General features: G+C 48.3%; 1 protein-coding gene across 1 annotated transcript in view; it reads right to left on the bottom strand.

Annotated features, from left to right (window-relative positions):
* Positions 1-1,652: 1,652 nt before the first annotated feature.
* The window catches only part of CFAP65 (cilia and flagella associated protein 65), a gene marked incomplete at both ends in the record, with an annotated part of 28,766 nt that continues 10,252 nt past the window's right edge, over positions 1,653-20,166 (bottom strand). Inside the window, 19 exons of the mRNA XM_080346966.1 lie at positions 1,653-1,794; positions 2,474-2,758; positions 3,278-3,427; positions 3,803-4,017; positions 4,872-4,937; positions 5,514-5,651; positions 6,243-6,359; positions 6,803-6,946; positions 8,265-8,423; positions 9,108-9,299; positions 10,075-10,185; positions 14,013-14,079; positions 14,752-14,928; positions 15,228-15,356; positions 16,160-16,379; positions 17,283-17,411; positions 17,795-17,960; positions 18,895-19,047; positions 19,710-19,934. Coding sequence (XP_080203092.1) covers positions 1,653-1,794; positions 2,474-2,758; positions 3,278-3,427; positions 3,803-4,017; positions 4,872-4,937; positions 5,514-5,651; positions 6,243-6,359; positions 6,803-6,946; positions 8,265-8,423; positions 9,108-9,299; positions 10,075-10,185; positions 14,013-14,079; positions 14,752-14,928; positions 15,228-15,356; positions 16,160-16,379; positions 17,283-17,411; positions 17,795-17,960; positions 18,895-19,047; positions 19,710-19,934 — 2,985 coding nt within the window. The remainder of the gene's footprint in view (positions 1,795-2,473; positions 2,759-3,277; positions 3,428-3,802; positions 4,018-4,871; positions 4,938-5,513; positions 5,652-6,242; positions 6,360-6,802; positions 6,947-8,264; positions 8,424-9,107; positions 9,300-10,074; positions 10,186-14,012; positions 14,080-14,751; positions 14,929-15,227; positions 15,357-16,159; positions 16,380-17,282; positions 17,412-17,794; positions 17,961-18,894; positions 19,048-19,709; positions 19,935-20,166) is intronic.

Genomic DNA, 20,166 nt, shown 5'->3' with positions numbered 1-20,166 from the left:
ACACTGGGAACACAGGACAGGAGGATTTGGAGGGGGACACCAGCTGCATCCCCACCAGGGCCGAGTGACCCCTGCAGAGCAGAGCCCTTAGCATGGCTGCAGAAGATGGGAGATGCTGCAAAGCCAGCCCTGCTGCTTGGCACGGTCAGCCTGCAGGCTCTGCCAGTGTGCAGGCAGCTGTGCCCAGCACCAGCTCCACGCTGGCACCTGGCACTTCTCACAACTGATACTGCCACCTCCCGGCTGTGACAAACCCCGCACCTGCACAGTGACAGCCTCCTGGCCCCCTGTGCCAGGCCAAGGCATCCCCTTCCCCAGGTGACAGTCAGGCTGTTTGAAGAGGAGATAGCCTGTCCAGGGTGCTCCCAAACCCAGATGCATGGATTACATATGTTACACAGCGGTTGTCTGTGTGCCCAGAGTCCAAACTGGTTTTATTGGGCTGCTGAGTGTGCTACAGTGCTGCAGCTGCTCTCCGGCTGGGTCACGGCAGCAAGGAGGGGAGGAAGATTCAGTACCTGTGTCCTACTGCTGTCAGCAGGGGCTCAGCACCTCAGTGCCCAGCTGTCAGTCCTTCCTCAGCTACATTTCAAAGCAGATTCCACTCCTCTCCCAGCTGGTACAGGCAGGAGGCAGTGGGAACAGCCACAGAGGTTATCCATGTGCTCCCTGTAGCACAGGGAGGTTCTTCTCTGATGAGGTGACCAGCCACAGAGAGGAGAGATCTCATGGACTCTGCTGTGGAGTTTCCACAGGACTAAAATTGGAGCTTTTGACATAAGACATAATCAGGACATATCCCCTCAGAAGCAGCCAGCATGCTGAGCTCAGATCATGGTGTGGGAGGATCAGAGTTGCTCTGGACATCACAGGGACGCGATGAAAAGTGGAGAGAGTTTATGTGCTCGAAGAGCTCAAGCAGCACGTGCCCAGCAGCTATGCTCTTGAGGGTGGGCATGATGGGCTGGTGATTCTGAAGAAGAAGAGATTACTTTTGGGGTGGGGAGAGTGCACCCTGTGGCCGCCTCCCCCCAGGTAATCATCCCTTCCCGAGGGATCACAAGGAGCACCCATTTTCTTAACTAGACAAGATTCCTGCAGCTCTGGAGATGACATCTCTATACAGCAACCCTCTCCCATCCTCCCTCAATCCCATCTCCATGCACTTCTCCCCAAGCTGTGGCAAATCCTCATGCTTCGCCCTCAGTCCCAAATCTGCCTCCCCCTCGGTGGCCATTCCCCCAGCCTAACTAGATCTCACACTACTAGCCTTGGACTAGGAAAACTTTGCCTCCTTTCTGCCATCAGGGGGCTGTGCTGCCTGCTACCTGACCCCTTTTCCCAAGAGACCCTCCTTGTGCTGGGCTCTCCAGCGTCTCAGGCCAGCCCCTTACTCACAAGGCCCTGCCCCAGCACTGCATGGTGGTCTGGGGTACACAGAAAGTCTGTAGTGTTCCCACCTCTGTTCTGTGGCTCAAGACAAGCCAAGAAGGGACAGAAGCTTTGGGAGTAGGTTTCCCCTTTCGCACAGGCAACCTTGGCATTGATAGGCAGTGTTCCAATTAATCCACGTGGCTTAGAAAACAGGCTGTGCTTCAGCCTGACATATTGAGGACAGGCCCTGTCCCCTGCTACAGCACAGATATACTCTGCTACCTTTGGGAAGGGCTGGGCGGTAGAGCAATGACCCTGGGCCGGGCTGTCAGCACCACCTCCCCACGGCTGGCTTCAATCAGGATGTTCTGCAGTGTGTTTTCCAGCACCAACTCTGCCAGGTTCCCAAAGGCTGGCTGCCTGGAGGGGCAAAAGTACAGGCAGAGGACAGCTATCAGAACACAGATAAGGCAGACTGCTTGCTGTGACTCTTCCCGTGACACATCAGGCACAGCAGTGGAGCACACATTGTTTCCTGCACACCAAGGCCAATGAAACAAAGTCTTGAGCAATGGGGTGCCGACCCTTCTCCCAGAACCATCACCAGCTGGCATCAGGCCCTGGCCTTGGGCAGAGCTGGGTGACTGTGGTGTTACTGGTTTCTCCCTCCAAGCTGTGCTGTGGTTAGCATTTATGCATACACTTGTGGCCTGTAGCAGTGTACAACGGAGTAGCCACAGGAAGTGCAAGGTGATGAAATACTGCAGTGAAAATAAGAGGCAAGATAAGGTAAGCATATGTGCACTCTAATGTCTAATATGGCCGTGAAAGCTCAAGCATGAAGCAAACTTCATTCACTATCAGCATGCTGGCATTGCCCATGGCTCAACCCTAACACACACCAAACCTGAACTGTTCACAAACTGTGCTTTGGAGAGGATGGCTAGGTGGACTAGCATCAATTTCCACCCACAGCACACAGAACGCCCCAGCAAATGCCACAGGGCTGAAGGAGAAATGAGTTTCTGGCCAGGCAGTGTGCTATCATGGCTCTCCTGCTTGTGCAGCCCTTGCCTTTTATGTGTGAACTCTTCCTTACCTGCTCATCATCTCCTTCTGCTCCCTCAACTGCTTGTGGTGAAAAATGTCCCAAGACTCCAGCAAATCGTTGCTGGGAGAGGTTTCCTGACTCATTTCTTTCCCCTCTCCACCCTCACCAGGGTAAAGATCTGGCGAAGCAGAGGCCATGGAGAGGACCATGGGGCACTGTCTCCTGTCCTGGAGCTCTGCCGATTCTACACACTGGAACTGGGAGAAATATGGAATGGCCTCATCCAGGCTTCTTCTCACTGCATCGTGGAACTGTGTGTTCTCCAAGACACCTCTGGGAGGAGGAAAATAAGGGATGAATCCCAGCAAATAAGATATCAGTTTGACCCCAGAGGATCTCTACAAGACAGTACAAATCAGAGGAAAACCCTGACTGATGTCAGTGTTTAGTCTGTCCCTTCTTGATTTTTAAGCCTAAGGGAGGCAGCAAAATGGCTCGAGCTAAGGAAACTACCTTTGCCTCCCCAGCACTGCTTCTTTTCATCTCTGAAGCTGACAAATAAAACAGGTGAATCCCAACGTGGCATGTTCCAAATATGATGCCAGGCAGAGTGCCCTGGTCCCTGGGCAGTGACACCATTCACTAGCCAGGGAGCAAGATCCTGCCTTTGATTGTCACACTGTGACTCCTGAGCTCATAGTCCCCAGGGCAGCCTTCAGCAGGCTGGATCCCACATTCTGGTGCAGCAGGAGTGTACAGATTCCTCTGGGATGAGCAGAGGGCTGGCCATGCTGCACACACTCCCCTGAAGAACAGGGGCTCCAAACCGGGTGAGAATGAAGGGACACACACCTGATGACACCTGTGAGTATGTCAGTCACTATTTGCAACTCCTGTTTGGAAGCAGCAGCCAGGGATAGCCATTCGGGGTCCATGTCCAACCTGTCTCTGTCCCAACTCACATCCACAAACTTTCTCTCCAAGGGCTGGTCACTGAAAGGGCTGGGAAAGAAATTGTTCCATCAGTGGCAGCACTACTGAACGGAACTACCAAAGACCTGCATCGCCCTGGCTGAGCAGCAGAACTGCAGGGAAGCAGGAACAGTGCAGGGAACCAGAGGAGGAGTAGGAGCTGCTGTATTTGTGACAGCAGCAGGGAGACTGTAAGAGAGGAGCACTGAGCTCTGACAGTATCCCCCTTTTGAGTAAGGGAGAGAAACAGGCCATGCCAGCTAATGCTGGGTAAAGCAAAGCACTTCTTGCCTAAGACTGAGACACTGGAGAGGAGCAGAGCAAAGCTCCAAGTTCAGTGCATATCACAGTGTGGGCAGTCCTGGCTCAGATGAAGATGCCAATCTAAAAAGCTGGATCTCTTACCTGGACAAGAAATATTTGGGGAACTCTGAGGTGAAGTTGCTGAAGAAATCCTCAACAGAGTAAGACCTGGCGGTCACACCAAGGTGTAAGAGAATGGGCTTGGGAGGCTCTGGTTTGACCCACACCCTGCTGGATTCTTTGTCCAACAGTCGCCTCCTCTGAAGGTGTCCAGCTGGCAGATTGGGCGTAGGGTGGTTTGTAATAGGGGGTAATGTCTGTTGGAGAGAAAGAAATGGCAGGTACTTAGTCGCTCCTTTGGCTGGTGTAGGTGTGAGCACAGGCATGAGAGCTGGAATGTGTAGCAGCCAGAGCCACCAGATCCTGGACTGGAGACAGCATCAAAATGATCTGGGCACTGCAGTGCTGCTATCAGGCATGAGCGTCCATGCTGGAAATTGGGTCTACTTCCTCCCCACTAACTCATGTGGCAGCCCTGACTGTCAGCAGGGTTTCAGGGTCTCCCCAGGAGAGTATTTGCTAGGACCTTGTCTCACAACTTGCCACCACTGCTGGAAAAGTTGTCTTTTCCAGCAGTGCACATGTCCAAACTTGAGGGGGAACAGAGATTAACCTAGCAAATTGAGCTTTAAAGCTTATTGCGTGCTTAAATCAAGGCAGTTCCCGCCTGCAGCTTCTGCCGAGGCACAGAGTACAGATGTTCTAGCAGCAAGGGCAAAGTCTGCACCACGTCACGCCAGGGTCTTGCCACTTTCCATCGTGGCATGTGTTCCATTGTGGTCCCATCATGAAACCTGTCCAGGTACCGACTACCCTGCCCAGATGCATCTTTTCTGCTTATTTGAAACCTTTCCCCCTTTCCCCAGTCACGGGTGTATGTTTGGTTCCAATTTTGCTTCCCATTCACCTCAGTTGGAAAGTTACTGTCCATGGGACACAGCCAGACAGTCTGACTCTTCTGGCTCCTCCAAACAGTCTGTCTCCCAAAGCCTTGAAGCTACAAATCCTGCTGTGGTCTCTGTCCAGGCTCCCACGCTGTGATATCCAGCATCTGCCTCTTTTCTAAAGCAGTCAGTTTGATTCTACTGTGGGTGAGACAGGCTTGACTTACCTTGTATTTCCTGATCACAGCTGAGGATCCCGGGAGATTTTCTGTCTCAGCAGAAACTGATGACCTCTAAAAAAAAAAAAAGGAAGAGAAAGAAGTCTAAAAAAGTCTAAAAACAAGGAAGAGAAATCAGACCGTAGGAAAGTATAGAGCAGGACAAGACTCCAGGATTTTGTTTTACTTTGCCTTAGCTGGGAGTCCGTGATCTCATCCTCCCATTCTTCACTTGAGCCACATTCTTAATATTAGTTACACATTTCTCCCCAGTGTTTATTCACAGTTAAAAAGACAACCATCTGTTTCCAGAGCCAGTGTTTTTTTTTGTTCATAAGGCTTCTCAAGCACTTCCAAATTTCAGATGATTGTTAGCAGATTCACAGTTTGTAAGGTGATCAGAAAAGTAATTTTAATTCCATGTTCCCCACCTGCTATTCCCTTTCTCAGCACTGAAGACAGTACAAGAGGATCCTTGGCTAGAAACCAAGATCTCATTTTCCACTATCCATAGACCAGCTATGAGATCTTGAGTAGATCAGAGCCTCATGTCCTCTCATCACTTGCCTACATTTTCTTAAAGAACATATTTTGTTGACACCCTACTGCTCTTTCTGAGCTAAGCTGGTGTAAAGTTCTGGCAGCACTTACCACGGCAGGTGACTTTGGCTTTTTCTTAGTCCCAAGGTCCTTCTCTGTGATGGTGAATTCCACAGCCTGACGTTCCTTCTCCCTTTCCCACTCCTGCAGTTCCCTCTCATACTGCACCAGGGACTCCTGGATGTGTATCTATGAAGCAAACCATGACTGGAGGGAGCAGGGCTAGAAAGGAGCTGTAAATAACACAGCCTCTGACTCAGGTCCATGCCTGTCACCCATTCCTCCCTTCCAGGAGGTCCCAGCCAGGGTCCACTCCCTCTCCACGACTTCTAGGGGCAGGAATGGGAGAGAACAGTGCTAGTATATGACTTATAGAGAGAAGACAATCTCCTGCCAAAGAACACCTGGAAAGTGTCCAGAGGGACATTTTCTGCAAGTCTGTGCTCCGACTAGTATTGCTTTTTACAGCTACTTAAGTCTCTGACATCCACTGAAAGCCACTCCCATTCAAATAATGACTTCTAGCAGCTGGGTTCAACTCACAAAGCCATGTGTTGCACAGTTACACCTTGTCCAGTGAGCCACACAGACAGACACTTAAAGCACCAGGAGAGGTGAAACTCAGTGTCTTCAGGAATGAGAAGTGCTGGCCACCATAATGGAGCAGAGAAGGATTCCTTCAGCTGGAAGCAACAGGTACCTGACCGCTGTGGCCAGCCATCTGGGAACTGCAGGACATGCCCAGGTGGTGGCAATACACAGGTACCTCTTGGGTCTCACCTCACACGCCACATCTATGCTGTAGGAGGATGCACTCCCTGAAGGTCGCAGGGTGACAAAGCAGGGGATGCTCTCTCCAGGCTGCACAATCCCTGACTCTGGAGTAATCTGCAACACCTGGGAAAGAAAAAGCCACAGAGGAGCTGTTTCACTATCCTGGGACCTTACTATGTGCCTTCTTTTTGCAGGAAACACAGGATTGCGGGAATTCCTTCCCTTTCTCAGAGGTATGTGGCATGAGAGAGATGCAGCTGATATATTCAAAGAATAACCACTGACTTTGCTGGTAGGCAGTATCCTGAGGTTCATTATTGCATCCTGTAGTTCTAGGTTCACGTATCCTCACTGAAGTCTTCAGATTCCCCTTCTGAATTCCTGTTTTTCCTACCCCCCATCCTAACCCTTGCTTTCACTTTTCTCTGCCCTTTCCTTTCATCAGCTACTAAAAAAGGCAAGTCCCTAGGATTGTTTCTGATTGTTTGGTTGCAAATGTAGTGGAAAGTTCTTCTGCAGCACAACAGAGATGGGCAAGAAGACTGTAAAGAGAAGGAAAGACTCACCCTCTTGTCTTTACAGGTGCTTATCTGCCAGGCAAACACCACAGCCTTACTCTCCAAGATACTGTTGAGAAAGACAAGTCGACTGGCTTTGCTGCAGTCTGGGATATTTCCAAGGCAAATCCTCTGGTGTGACAAGGTAACTGCCTGCCAGAAACAAGGTGAAACCAGGAGGAACAGCAGTGAAGAATGATGGGATGTGGCCATAGGAGAAAGACAGTCCCCCAGGTTATCCAGCAATTCACAGATAATATTAGCCAGTTACCTTTACCATAACAACTTGAGCGAGTGTTATATTTCTCTAATTTTTGCTTTGGTTACAATGAGTCTTTGCAGGAAGAAGACAGCCCTGCTGCAGTGGAATTGAGTGAGAAATGACTAGGACGTAATGCTGGTGCTGGAGCAGGAGAAGATCTCAGGAGCACAGAGCACCAGTAGCATCAAGATTCTCTCTGCAGCACTTGCAGTCCAGGCTTTTTCCCATTTCAGGTGGCAAACACGTGAGGTGTAGGCTTGTGCAAAATCCTCGTTAGCCTAAATACAAGTTTTGGGAAAGTGCACCTTGGTACCGCACACTTGGTATGCTACCAATCTATCCCATTCTCCAGGCACAGCGCAAACTCTAATGAATTACACTGATCATTACAGAAGCTAATGACTCTTAGTTACAGGCAACAGCGCCTTGTGGAATGGCAAGTTGGTTGGCAGCCTGAGACAGATTTTTAATCACCTTCTCTTTGCTTCAGCCAGGAATGCAATTGCCCCGCTGGAAGCTAAAGAGCACATGTAGCTGTGGCTGAGCTCCAAGGTATGGATGCTAATATCACACAGGATTAATCCCTTACCTGGTTGGAGTATGCCTCTGCTGATGCTGCTTAATGCTGACTCTCTATACTGGGATCTGTGGCCAAGTTTAACAACAGACTGTCCAGGCTGGCAGTTCAGCTCTAGTCAGGCCAAACCAGCTCCTGCTGTGTCAATGACGGGTCAAAGAAGCGCAATGCTTGGGATGTGCCTCAATTAGTGACCACTCTGCAGTCTGAGGCCAGGTTATGCGTCTTCTGAGTTTGGCTGTGAAAAGGAGGCAGCCAAGCCCTCACAGGGTATGTCAGGAGAATTTTTCCGAATGAATTACCAAAGAGAAGGTGTTTTAGCTGCAAATAAAGTTATCTGGGATAGAGGGCACCTTTTAATAGAAAAATCAGAAAATGAACAAACCCTAAAACATTTTTGTTTCTAATGGCAGTGGAAACAGCACACTGGAAGAAAGGCATCTTTCAGAACAACTGCTTTTATGAGTTGGGCTCCAGATGATCTGCTGGAAGGGACATATTTTGCTCTGCCTTGTAACAATAAACTTCCCTGCAACACCAGCTACTGCCAGATGGGGCCACTTCTATATTTTAGTCTTTCTTATACGTTTCTGGGCTAATCATATTGTTCATATCAGCATACCTGGACTTACCTGCCCAGGCACAGTTAGCTTGGTAGAGCTTGGAAAGTCTGAAGGAGACAAAGCTTTGCTGGATGTGGCAGTATCTCCTACGGTATGTGGATCGTAGCCTACTCCCTGGAAGGTGATCACTGCTGATTCACCCCCAAGGATGTGGATGGGAACATCAACCTGCCTTGGACAAGATAATAGTAATAAGTCCAGACTTATATTTGGGAAATGCACTACATGCATGAGTGATGAGAAATCGTCTCTCTTGCTCTTCCAGGCCTTAACTTTCCCTGCTAATCCAGGAAAGTTGGTTAAGGAGTCAATGAGCCAGTTACTGCATGAGCAGGGACTCCCTCTTGGAACAAAAGCTGAAGTTTTACAATTCAGTTTATCTATCTGTGCACCTACCATAGAGTGGGGCAATAAGCAGTGCTCCAGCTCTGGCCCTGCCTGCTGCAGACTAGGACAGAGGTCTTTGGAATGGCTGTTTCCAGAGGGCTACAGCAGAGTACAAATCAGTCTTGTTGGTGGGAGTTATTGGAGACTAACAATGAACCAAAAAATCTGTTTACATCCCTGGTCATTGATTCTTGAGAAATACATATTGGGATTACTCTGGTTGTGGGAAAGAAAAAAAAAAAGTGTTCTTTTGGAAGAACAAATTTATGAGATAATTTATCTGCTGCATTTCCTGGCCAGACCAGCCACTCATTTGCTCTCGAGACTTTGCTTCTTGGAGGAACAGAGCTCAATTCAGCTGTAGCATGGCATGGATCAACCATCAATAAAAGATCTAAAGAATTTTAGGCACAGAACAACAGAAAAAAAGCCCTGTTTCTGGCAGTTATGAGGAGAGAGTCTTACCGAGTACATTCTAGCTTCCAGCGGTGAGAAGATCCACTCAACGTGGCCTGTGGTGCCAGGGGGGATTTCTCCTCTAGGGGTTAGACAGACAAACACAGGGTGCTGAAAATTCTCCTCCTGGATCCTCACAATGTTGTCCAGCTGAACCTCAAACATCACAGGCATGGAGCCGCCATTGTAGAGTTCATAAATCTGAAGTGAGTCAGAGAGAGCAGCGCTTATTATACCATGCACAAGTTAAACTAGTTAACACTTCCCCAGAGGAGTCTGATAAGCATTAATAATTAATTAGGCAGCTTGTCTCCTAAGAACGAGGAGACCTCATAGTGTCAGGATTTAACACTGAGGCTTGGTAGGAGACTGTGCTGAGGGTTTATCACCACATATGTACATTGATAACTAGAGGGCCTCTCTAAGTGGTGCCCTGCAAATTCAGTCTGGGAGAAAATTAATACAAATTAGCTAAAGGGATCACTCTAAAGCAGATTACTTCAAATGCAAAACCACTTGTATTAAAGTGACCTTAATTTAATTCAACTTTTTCATTTCCCAAGTAAATTAGGCAGAATAGAATCAAAGCCACCATTTTTGCTGAATAAGTGTTTAAGGAAGTTTAATTAATTTACTAAAACACTAATTAGGATTTATTTTCAGAGTGCCTGGAGCAGCCACACAAGTCTTCACTGGGATCCCATACAAGAGAATAGCGGAATAGCCCAACACACCACATAAGCATTCCGGCTAGAGTAAATGCCAAATCTTGTCAAACTGGAGCTGGTGAGAGGTACTGTCCCTGCTGCCATCCCAGCAGCCATTTCCAGGTTTTGCCTCGTACTTCTGCTGTGATGTTTTCCTGCGGAGGCCATTCTGTTTCCTGGGAAGTGCCTCAGATACTGCCTGTCCTTGGGACATGGTACCACTAGCTCCTTCCATCCACTGCTGCTGAGTTTGGCCCCAAGATACTCACCTGTGTCAGGGGGTGGGAGGTCCCAATGGCAATGGGTTCGAAGAGGTGCTTAGTGGATGCAAAATGAATGTACCGCTGGTACCGTTCCACTGTCACACCGCTGAAGTTCAGCTACAGTAGAAAGAAACGCAGTCACTTTCTCACATGGCCTTGGCCACAGCACTAACAACTACACAAGGACTCTTAAACACTTCACAAGCTGAGGACAACACAGTTACAGATTTAAGTTGGTAATACCAGGACAGTGTGTCCTAAGAAAAAAGCAAGGAGATGGAGAGCCTATCCATCTGTTAGCTCTTCTCCGAAATGTTTGCATCTTGGTCCAGAGAGAAGGTACTCTTCTCCCTGCTATGTCAGGCACCAGCCTCAGTGCTTCTCTTTGCAAGTATATGGTAGAAATTCTCCATGAATGAAAGTATCTGCACTGTACATAGGAGAATGTGCAGCTGTGACAGCCAAATCCTTTGGAAAGACAGGATTTCAGGCGAGTAACGGCCTCATCTTGGAAAGGACGATCTGGATGTTCTCATTCTGGAGGACATCCTGCTCCAAGAATGTGTCTAACAGGGCAAAAGCTGCAAGAGGATCCCAGCTGAATTTTAAGCGCTCAAGTAATGACCAATAGCATCCTGTGAGCAAAGCAGCCACCAGCCACTTCAAGCAAAGTGGAGAGATTTATAGAGCTAGTTCATGGAAGGCAGGGACACAGGATTCTGCATTTTGAGAAAACTGCATTCAAGCTAGAGATGAGTCACGATGCACGATTTCCTGCAGGATCACCCCAAAGCACCCCTGAGCTCTCTACCTAGAGACAGAGGCTGTAAAGCAGTCACAGAGTTTGTAATGTCTCTATCTGTGCCAAAGGGAGATAAAGTGCTCCAATTCACAATTAGCTAAGCCCAAAGCATGCCTGTCTTTCAAGTGCATATGCAGAAGATGTTTGAAGGTAGGAGTTTGCTTGCAATGGCAGGTGGATGCCTTGGACAGACACCAGCAGGAGACACTGTATCAGCTGCTTCAACAAGAGCAGAGAATGCTGATTCCTCCAAAATAACCAGCTCCAGTTCAGCTCCATAGGAAAGGGAAGACAGAGAGAAGACTAGAAATACAATGCTAACAAAGTCCCACATGGGATCTTTTCAAAGCGTTACATGAACATTCAGCCTCCTGAGGGACTCAGCAAGCCAGATGTGATGCAAAATAGGAGAAGGACATGAGCTGACACTTTCAAACTGCAAAAGAAAAAGGGACAGAAACCTCCCTGAGCCTTGGGAGTGAAACACTCATTTATATTATTTGAGTCAAAAAGCCAGCTTGAATTCCACCAGACTACTACTGCCAAGGAAAAACTGGCATCAGTTTCCATAGAGACAGGATGTGACAATTAGAGGATTATCAGTTAAAAGGAGAAAAATGAGGAAAAGTGAAGACTTGCTGCAATCCATTCTCCTTCCAGAGTGCACAAACTTTGTTCCACAGCAATGACTTAGAGCACGAGGGGACAGAGACACCAGATTCCCCAGGGAGGAGAGCTGCCTGCAGAACATGTGCTGCAGGTGACAACATCTCGCAATACCTAATTAACCACTATGAAGTAAAGTGCAAACCCTTCCAGTTTATGGAACCTGTGTGCTCAGGGATTTTCCCTGGGATCTAGCCCTTCTATCCAGCAAGTTCTGGGAACCAGCCTACCTCATCCTGCAACACCTGCAGGCAGCTGGGCTGTTCCTGCTAAAACTGCCGAGGGCTGCAGATTCTGCCTGGCCAAACTGTCCTGGAGCTCTGGGAACAAGGTCACAGCTGCACTCTTACAGCAGGCTACAGCAATGAGACAAAGCACAATCTGTGAGAGCAGCAGGAAGCCCCATTTCCCCCAAGCCTGCAGAAGTGTTATCCTGTGGTCAGAAGAAATTGCCAGCAGGACATCAGTTTGGGACCTTTCAGCACCTGTAAATCAAACCATGTCAGGACTGAAAGGTGGCCACTGAGTGGGGAAGAAGTAAAGGAGAGGGAGCTCATCCTCAAGATGAAGTTGGGGAAGCAGAGGGGCGGGAGGTCAAAATCTGTCCACAACAGTAGAGCCACCACAGAGGTGAGTTTGGACCTCCCCAAAAATCATGCACTGAGTTGCAGCTGGCTAACATCACTACTCTGAAGCCGGGCAATTTGGAATTTGACAGAACAACCCAGCAACACTCCAGTTCTATGGTCTCCACCTCTGCTTATTGTTGCTATCTCAAATTTCCAAAGCTTAACTTTTGGGGTGACATTATGGCCTTCGCTTCCCTTCAGGCTAACATATATTCTGCACATTTCAACAGATTACCAGGTGAGGATCTGTTCAACTCTGGCATATGAGTGGACTTAGAGCAGCCCCTGCTATGGGGGCTTGCGGCTCTGCACTCTTCATGCTGTGACTGAAAGGAACGAAGGCACACTGTTCAGCCCCTCAAGTGCCCTCTCTGCAGAAGAAGGAGCCTCTTCCACGTCTGCTTTCTGAAATTAGCAGTTCAGAACTGGCACTGTGCATCCCTGCAGGTTGTGATCACCTGCACTGCTCCAGGTCTCTGGGTTGGCCTCTTGCTACCAGAGCTCCCATGCACCCAGGGGTCTTTCATCATCCCCAGGGCCTCCCATGCGTTTTCAGCCCCTTCTGCAGTGACAGCATGAGGGTGGTGGCCTCTGGTAGCCACCAAAGCCACTGGCTATGTGGCAAGAGAAGATGTGTGCCCTTCAGGCTGCTGGTGCTTCAAAGCCTATTCCCTCACTGGCCAGCTGGTGAAATGCTCACATCCACTGTCGGGACTGTGCCAGGCAGGCAGAGCACAGGGAGCCTGTCCAAGGGCTTTGGGGGAAGGCACAGTTAAGCCGCTGTTTGAACAGCTTAGTCAAAGGGTTGGATTTTCAGCTGACAACAGCCCTGAAAGAAAATAAAAATAAAAGAGATGTGTGAACACAATGGTCTCATAGGAAACTTCAGAGACAGAAAGGCTCAGCCAGGCATGAGCTGTGCCTGGCAGAGCACAAGGTACTTTGACTCTAACTGACAGTTTGAGGGAGGGGGAGAGAGAGAAATTAGTTCCAGGCCTGAGGAAATGCTCAGGGAAAACACACCACAGACCAGCTCTGGGATGCTTTAGCAAGCAGCAAAGCAGGAAGAATAATTAGGAAGCTCCTCCACCATTGGCAAGGAGAAATAAGTGGGTGGGCAGAGGCATGAGGGTTGCAGCACCAACAGCCAAGCAGGAGTGCACTGAGTACATTCGGGGCCTGGGGAAGCAGCTGCCTCCATATCTGGAGGATGTTCTGCCAACCCTTTGCCAGCATATATGTCACCAAACTGCAGCCAGTGCAGGTGGTACTTTTGCAGAAAAGCACATTCCAGGGGGTTTTCAAGAGTATAGAGAGGTGATGAGATGGAAAGCTGCATATGAAAGATGTCAGATGGGCTGCAGAACTGAACTCCTGGATCACTGCGTGGAAGAACTCATGGCAAGACAGATGAAATGTGGGGAAGCAAGCACAAAAATCCTGACCGTGAGATATACTTGAGTGTGGAAAGCATGCAGGGACTGTAAAACCCAGGAGGGCTGTTTTGGACTTGGATTTGGCTTGGAGGAAGAAGCAATTCTGCACTAACACCACCAATAAAATAAAAAGGTTAATAATAACATTTAACAAAAATCCCTTGGTGGGAAAACCAGCTGCACCCAAGGGCCACTTAGGCAGCACACTGCCACATCACACTGTGCTGGAACCATGAATTTGTCAGAATGTCGGTTTTATGTCTCTGCTTGGCCCTATGTTATTGACTGGCCAGTGCAGATTCCACAGGAAGGCCACAGCATGCCATACAGCTTCTGGGGAAAACACCTTGTAACTCAGTTCCTACCTGCTGCTGTTCTGCAAACAAAAGGAAGAGTTACCTGCAAACTTACCAGAATCTCATGGCCATAGGAAACCTTCAGCAAGACAGGGAGGTGATCAGTGCCAATGAAATCATGTCTAGCAGTGCAGGAGGAGAGAAAAACATTACAAATCAACCTTGTGCCCAGGGTGGTAGAATCAGGGTCACACAGTATATTAGAGACAATCCACTTCCCAGCTAGAGTCATGGTTGCATAAGGGCCACTGAGAGAAGGAGGGGGAGCATTGTGTTTGGGTGGGAACAAGCGATGCAATGCTGATTTTTCAGTTATATGCCAATTTAGGGACCCAAGCTCCTGGGCCAACACCATTTGAAATGCCAGTACTTGTCATACCAGGTCTGCTGTGAAAGGGGAGGTGTTCAACTTCCTTTGTACCCTCCACAGGCACATAAGGGCTAGCAACTACAGTAGATGACAAAAATATCACTGTATAGTCAAAACCACCGGAAGTGCAGCATCTTGTCTGTCTCCCCAGCTGCCAGATCAAGGCAGAGTAGTGTCCCCAGCATGCCACACTAAATGCCTCTTGCGCTGCAGCATTAAAGCACATTAATAACATACCTCTGAGGAAGACAAGCTTTGTGGAGTCCAGAAACTGGGCATCATCAGGGACATTTTAATTGTCCAGTCCCTGCTGGGCAATGGACATGTGAAGGGAAAGTGTCTGGCATGGAAATACAGGGGACTGGTGGCAGGTGCTGTCCTGGCATGAAGCACGAAGCCCTGAAGTACAGGGAGTTGACGTCACCTGTGTGAGAGCTGGAGTGATTGCTCCTGTCCTGGAAGAAGTTTCCCTGACTTTGGAGAAATGCTGAAGAGCTGGTTATCCTGAATTCTCATCTGGTGCAGCTCATGGAGGCTAAATTCAACATCCTCTGCCCAGTGCTCCATGTCTATCTTCTGATCAGAAGGAAACAAGAAGGCCCTAGGGAACAAACCACCTGCTCAGCAGGAGGGACACACAACTTCCCCAGGACTATGGTCAGCATATTCAGTTCAGCCAGGCTCTGCCCAGCTGCTGGACACATTATGTTTCATCAGAACTGTATGGCACCCTTTGCTTGCCTGGCACTCAGACCCACCAACAGTCACAGCTCCACAAGGCAAGCCATACCTACAAAATTCACGCTATTAATTTGCAAACGTCTCCTGGCCCCTGTGAGCATTTCCATGTCCCCAGGCAGACCCCAGAAAGCAGGCTGGGCTCCAGCAAGCATTACTTACCACTCCACAGGCACCACACCCTTGTTCACCATCAGAAGCATCACAAGGGCAGGCTCTGAGCCTATTGGGGCAGCCCCAAAGTTGAAGTCCAGCAGGAGAGGAGTGTACACTGGAGGGATCAAGCATGTGCTGGTCACAGGAGAGAAAGAAGAGATAAATTGAGAGAGAAGAAAAGGTTGGCAGGGCATGACAGGACAAAGAGTCATTCTACACTGGCTCTCTTCCTTATAATTATTCTCTGACCTTATGTTCTTGGCCCTTTTGGGTGTAAGGAAGACCCTTAGATTTCATCTATTTTTTTAATATATGCCTAATGAGAGTGAGTGGCACACATGGAGGCTCTGGGTTCTGCTTAGCTGAGGCCTCTTTTCAGCGTCCCAGTACAAGGAACTCACTGACATACTGGAGCAGATCCAGTGAAGGGCCACCAAGATGACTGAGGGTTGGAGAACATTATTTACAAGGAGCAACTAAGAGACCTGTCTTTCTTCGGTCTTATGGAGCAGAGAAGGCAACTGCATAAGTTGCAACACAAGACATTCCGATCAGATAGTATGCAAAAAGGTTTTTACCATGAACGTGATCAAACACTGTAAGCAAGTGCCCAGACAAGCTGCAGTTTCTTCATCCTTAGAGATATTCAGCACTGAACTGGACAAGGATCTGAGTCCTGATCTAGTTGTTCCTGCTTTGAGCAAGGGATTGGACCAGAAACTTTTAGAGGTCCATTGCAATTAAATTATTCTTTGTTTATGTGGCTCTTCTCTAGGGAGGGTAAGCAGATAAACAGAGGTGAGAAACTGCCTGTAGAGGCTAGGATAGAAGAACACTGTGCCACACAGCAGTGAGCTGCAAAGCAAGCCAATGGCTAAAGCATCTGTCTGGTTTGTGAGAGGAACCGAAAGATTCTTTGAGCCACCTCCTTGTCTCACCTGTGCCTTGTGGGAACTCTGTAGGTGAGCTCACTGGGAGCTGGGTCTCGCTCCAAGTACTCATTCAGTGTGTCCAAGGAAAAGAGCCTCCAGAGGTGCGACTTGCTGATACCGCTGGCACTCCCTGCTGAACAGGCATCTGTGATGCAGAACGTTGGGTAGATGCCTGTTGCTATGATGCAGCAGAGGGGCCGCTGCTCCTCTTTTGTGCTTGCAAGATCTGTAGATTGGGAGAGAAAGAAACACCAAAAAGTTGCCAAAACAGGCACCATTAAGGGGCAGCTAAATGGAGACATGTCCTACCCAGACCAAAGAAAGAAAGAACAAACAGGACTTGGGCACTGTCTTTTCTTCAGCAGCTTCTGAAAACCTCTAAACCACTGAGTTCTAGTTGTACCATGACTTCTGTATTAGGAGATAACCAAAAGACTATGAATGTGGTGATTTTAAGCAGTGTATTTACACAGTTCAGTTCTGCACTACGTGAAAACTCTCTTTTTTTTATTTAAGCCTACAGCCTTGTCATTTTATGAAGTGCCCCTAGTTTTCAAACTGAAAAATCATAACCAGTTGTTCATATCTTGTCTTTTCCACATCATTCATGTGGCATTGTTGTTTTCCTCTTTCCAAGGTGGAAACTCCTTTTCTCACTACTCTTTTCTTGTACAAACGTGTCACTGTCACAAAATGCTGTTCCCCACCTCTGATCATCCCTGTTGCCCCTCTCCATGCCTTTTCTAGTTCAATCGCGTTCTTTCTCATACAGACACCAATCAAGACCCGCAAAAAGGACCCCATGCATAGGACTGGTTGCATGAAGCTCTCAGAGTATGCTTCAGGACACGTTTTAGAAAGCCATGATCATGCAAAGGAGCAGAGAATCTTGTGACCACAGCAGCAGAAAACTTGGAGCTCTCCCTGTCTGTCTCATGGCTCAATCACATCTAACCCCCAAAGGTGCAGCAAAAAGGAGACAGCACATAGGATCCAGCTCTGGTTAATTGCTCAGCCCAGGGATTTCTTCAGGCAGGACTCATACACTGGGAACTGCGCAGCTCACCCTGTGAAGGCACAGTCTACTTGGCTGGGAGGGAATAATTTTCCCAAAATAGCCATCTCTCACCTGTGAGGTTGCAAATAGCATATTTGATTGACCAGGTGTAATGCAGCCTACGGGCTGGCCTGACTGTTATTCGGACAAGAACTTTTGACCTTGCAGGGATTGTCCCTCTGGAGCGTTCCAGTTCTAAAGCTGTAGGAGAGAAAAGGTGATATGACCTCTTGGCATCACTGATCTCTCTTACACCACACATACGTTCAGCTCACAGCTTCCCAAGCCTACCTGCACTCAAGCCACTGTCCCCTCCACTGTCCCTAATCATGAACGTGACAATGAAATGTTGCTACCACTTGCACAGCACAAAACAAGCTACTTTGCTGTACCAACACGTGGAGATTGTCTCATGTCTTCTCAAGCATACTTTTATCATATGAACCATGGGTACCTTAAGGCACTTTAGAGAATCAATGCAATCAAGTCAGCAAGCAGCCCAACCTCTGAGTTCATGCCAGAACAAATTTGCAGAAAAGAGGGGAAGGCCAAGCCCCCATCCCATGCTATTTCCATTACAGTACCAAGTGGATCGCTGCAGACCTCCTCAGGGTCACAAGGGCCGGTGATCCGTTGTTCCACGCTGAGGATGTACTTCAGAGAACAGTTCCCATCATTTAGCAATACAATGCTGCAGCTTTGCAGGTCACCAACCAGAATATTCCCAAGGTCCAGGTGCTCCTTTTGTGCCTGGAATTCAAACCCACAGTTCAAATATCACTGGCACACGTTGAGCACAGCAGTCAAGTGTAACCACCACTTATCTCACCATGTGCTGATCCCTTGACATGCACAGTGCAGTGCAAAGGGCTCTCTACTTTGTGTAGGACCTGTCATTCCCTGGGAGATGTTGGAACGGAACTGCAAGGGACGCAATCCCTCCTCCAAAGCATCTCTCTGTTATTTGGGCTGCTGGCTAGGCAGGATGCAGCACATCTGGGGCTGTGAGGATGCTAGCTGGCCAGCTGCACCTGGGACAAGTCTGCTGGTCCCTCCATGACTGAATTAAAAGTCCCCCTCTCTTTTGGCTAGTCATTCACTCACATGCAATTAATAGTGACTAAACACCTCTAAGACATTTCTACCCATCCGTCCAACATGATTGACACTGGGCAATGACTTACAAAAGTATTATTTAGGTCTGGTTCCTTAGGAAACCTGCCTGAAAAATGAAGGTGGATGCACAGATCTGCAGGTGGATGCACAGATCTGCAGATTATAGGAGGAAATCCAAGGAAATCCAACCACTTTAACTGTTAGATCCAGTATATCTAACAATCAGTCTGACAGCAGAAGAAATGCAGAAGGAGAGCAGACAGAACAAACAGAGAGCTGTGAGTCCCAAGGAGCCAAATGGCTTGCTCAGTTCAATCTGGAACAGAGGAGTCGAGAGTGATCTTGGAGGGTTCAGGTAGGTCACAGTTGAACTGGCAGGACATTTACCTCGTGCTGTTGTCATTAAGCTGCCAGAATCAGTGCTTTCATCTTCACTGAGAGCAACATCTGGGAATTTCACTGTAAATCTTTGTTGGTTGTCTCCAGTACAGGTTGTGCAAAAAGAAGCCCAAGACCCCCATCCCACTGTAGTACCCCTCCTACTACCCAGTGGACCCCAGTTCCTTACCCTGATAGTGCCCAGCATCCCCTCTCCAACAATCCGTAAGGCATAAGAGACACTTTCGGGAGACACAGAGTCTGGGCTTTTCCTACTCACAAACACCATAGCTCGCAGCACATACTTTGTCTCCTTGTCAGGAGTGAAAGCCCATGCCTGAGCCTGAAATCACAAGAGGGAAAGAGAGTGCTCACAGGAGCTCCAGATCAGAGCCAAGCCTACAAACCACAATAGTTGCATGCAAATGCACAGTTCCTTCCTCCACTGTAGCTAACCTAGTCCTCTACAGGCAGCTCTGGAGACACTCTCACTTTGGGCCTCCACCATCTCTATGTGTCAAAGGTTGATCATGGGAATGCACATTCAGATGTTCAAAGCCAGAATGATATGCTAGTCCATGCTGCTCTCGAAGAGCACTCAGAGAATACAGTAGAAGTTTAGAACCTGAATTTACATGTGGAAGAACAGAAGAACACCATCATAAAATCTCTTGTGCTCCCATTTGACCTCCATCTATTAACTTCTCCTGGTGCACAACAAAGTTGCTGCTGTGTTAATGCCTGGTCCCACTCAGGTGTCATTAACTAGTGCCTGCTTAAGACCCCTGTAGCCAAAGAGGATGTGATCATGTTTGGGAAAATCCACATTGAAGGAACCAGCATGACTGCAGATGCTGGCTAGCAACCCACGCTAAAACACTGACTGGTATTCTCAAACTTTCACATTAATGACCAAATGACTGGCAGCCCTCACATTTCTGTTCTAAGCACTCCACAGCTGTTTTGTAGAGAGCAAAATACAAGTTGGGCAGAACCTGAACTTACCATGGCTTCATAAGGATGAAGGATCCCTGCAGTGGGGGTGACAGACAGGATTTTGCTGTCACATTGACGGATCTTCCATGTGAAAGCCATGGGTAGCCTTGTGCAGTTTTTTATGGTATACATTCGTGTTGAGGAGGTCCCTATATAGACAGGCTTGAAGTACAGATTTCCATCATCTTCTAAGAGCAAGAGAAGGGACTCCCCACAACTCTGGAGATCAATTTCCTATGGAATTAAGGGAAAAATAACAGACATTAGCTATAAGTCTCAGCTACCTCTGGAGGAACTTTACAAAGATGCTGCTCCTTCCAAGAGAGAAGCAAGAAAAAACTGAGTCTGAAGGAGGAGGAGAAGGACTCTAGGTTGTTCTGTCAAGGAGGGCTCTTAGCACAGTATAGTACATTCCAGGAGATGGAAACACAAGGGAACAAAGGTTACAGGATGTCTGGTACCACAT

This window comes from Nesoenas mayeri, assembly GCF_963082525.1.
Source record: "Nesoenas mayeri genome assembly, chromosome: 6".
Lineage (NCBI taxonomy): Eukaryota > Metazoa > Chordata > Aves > Columbiformes > Columbidae > Nesoenas > Nesoenas mayeri.
Note: the sequence above shows the minus strand (reverse complement) of the source record. Positions and strands in the feature narration are given on the sequence as shown.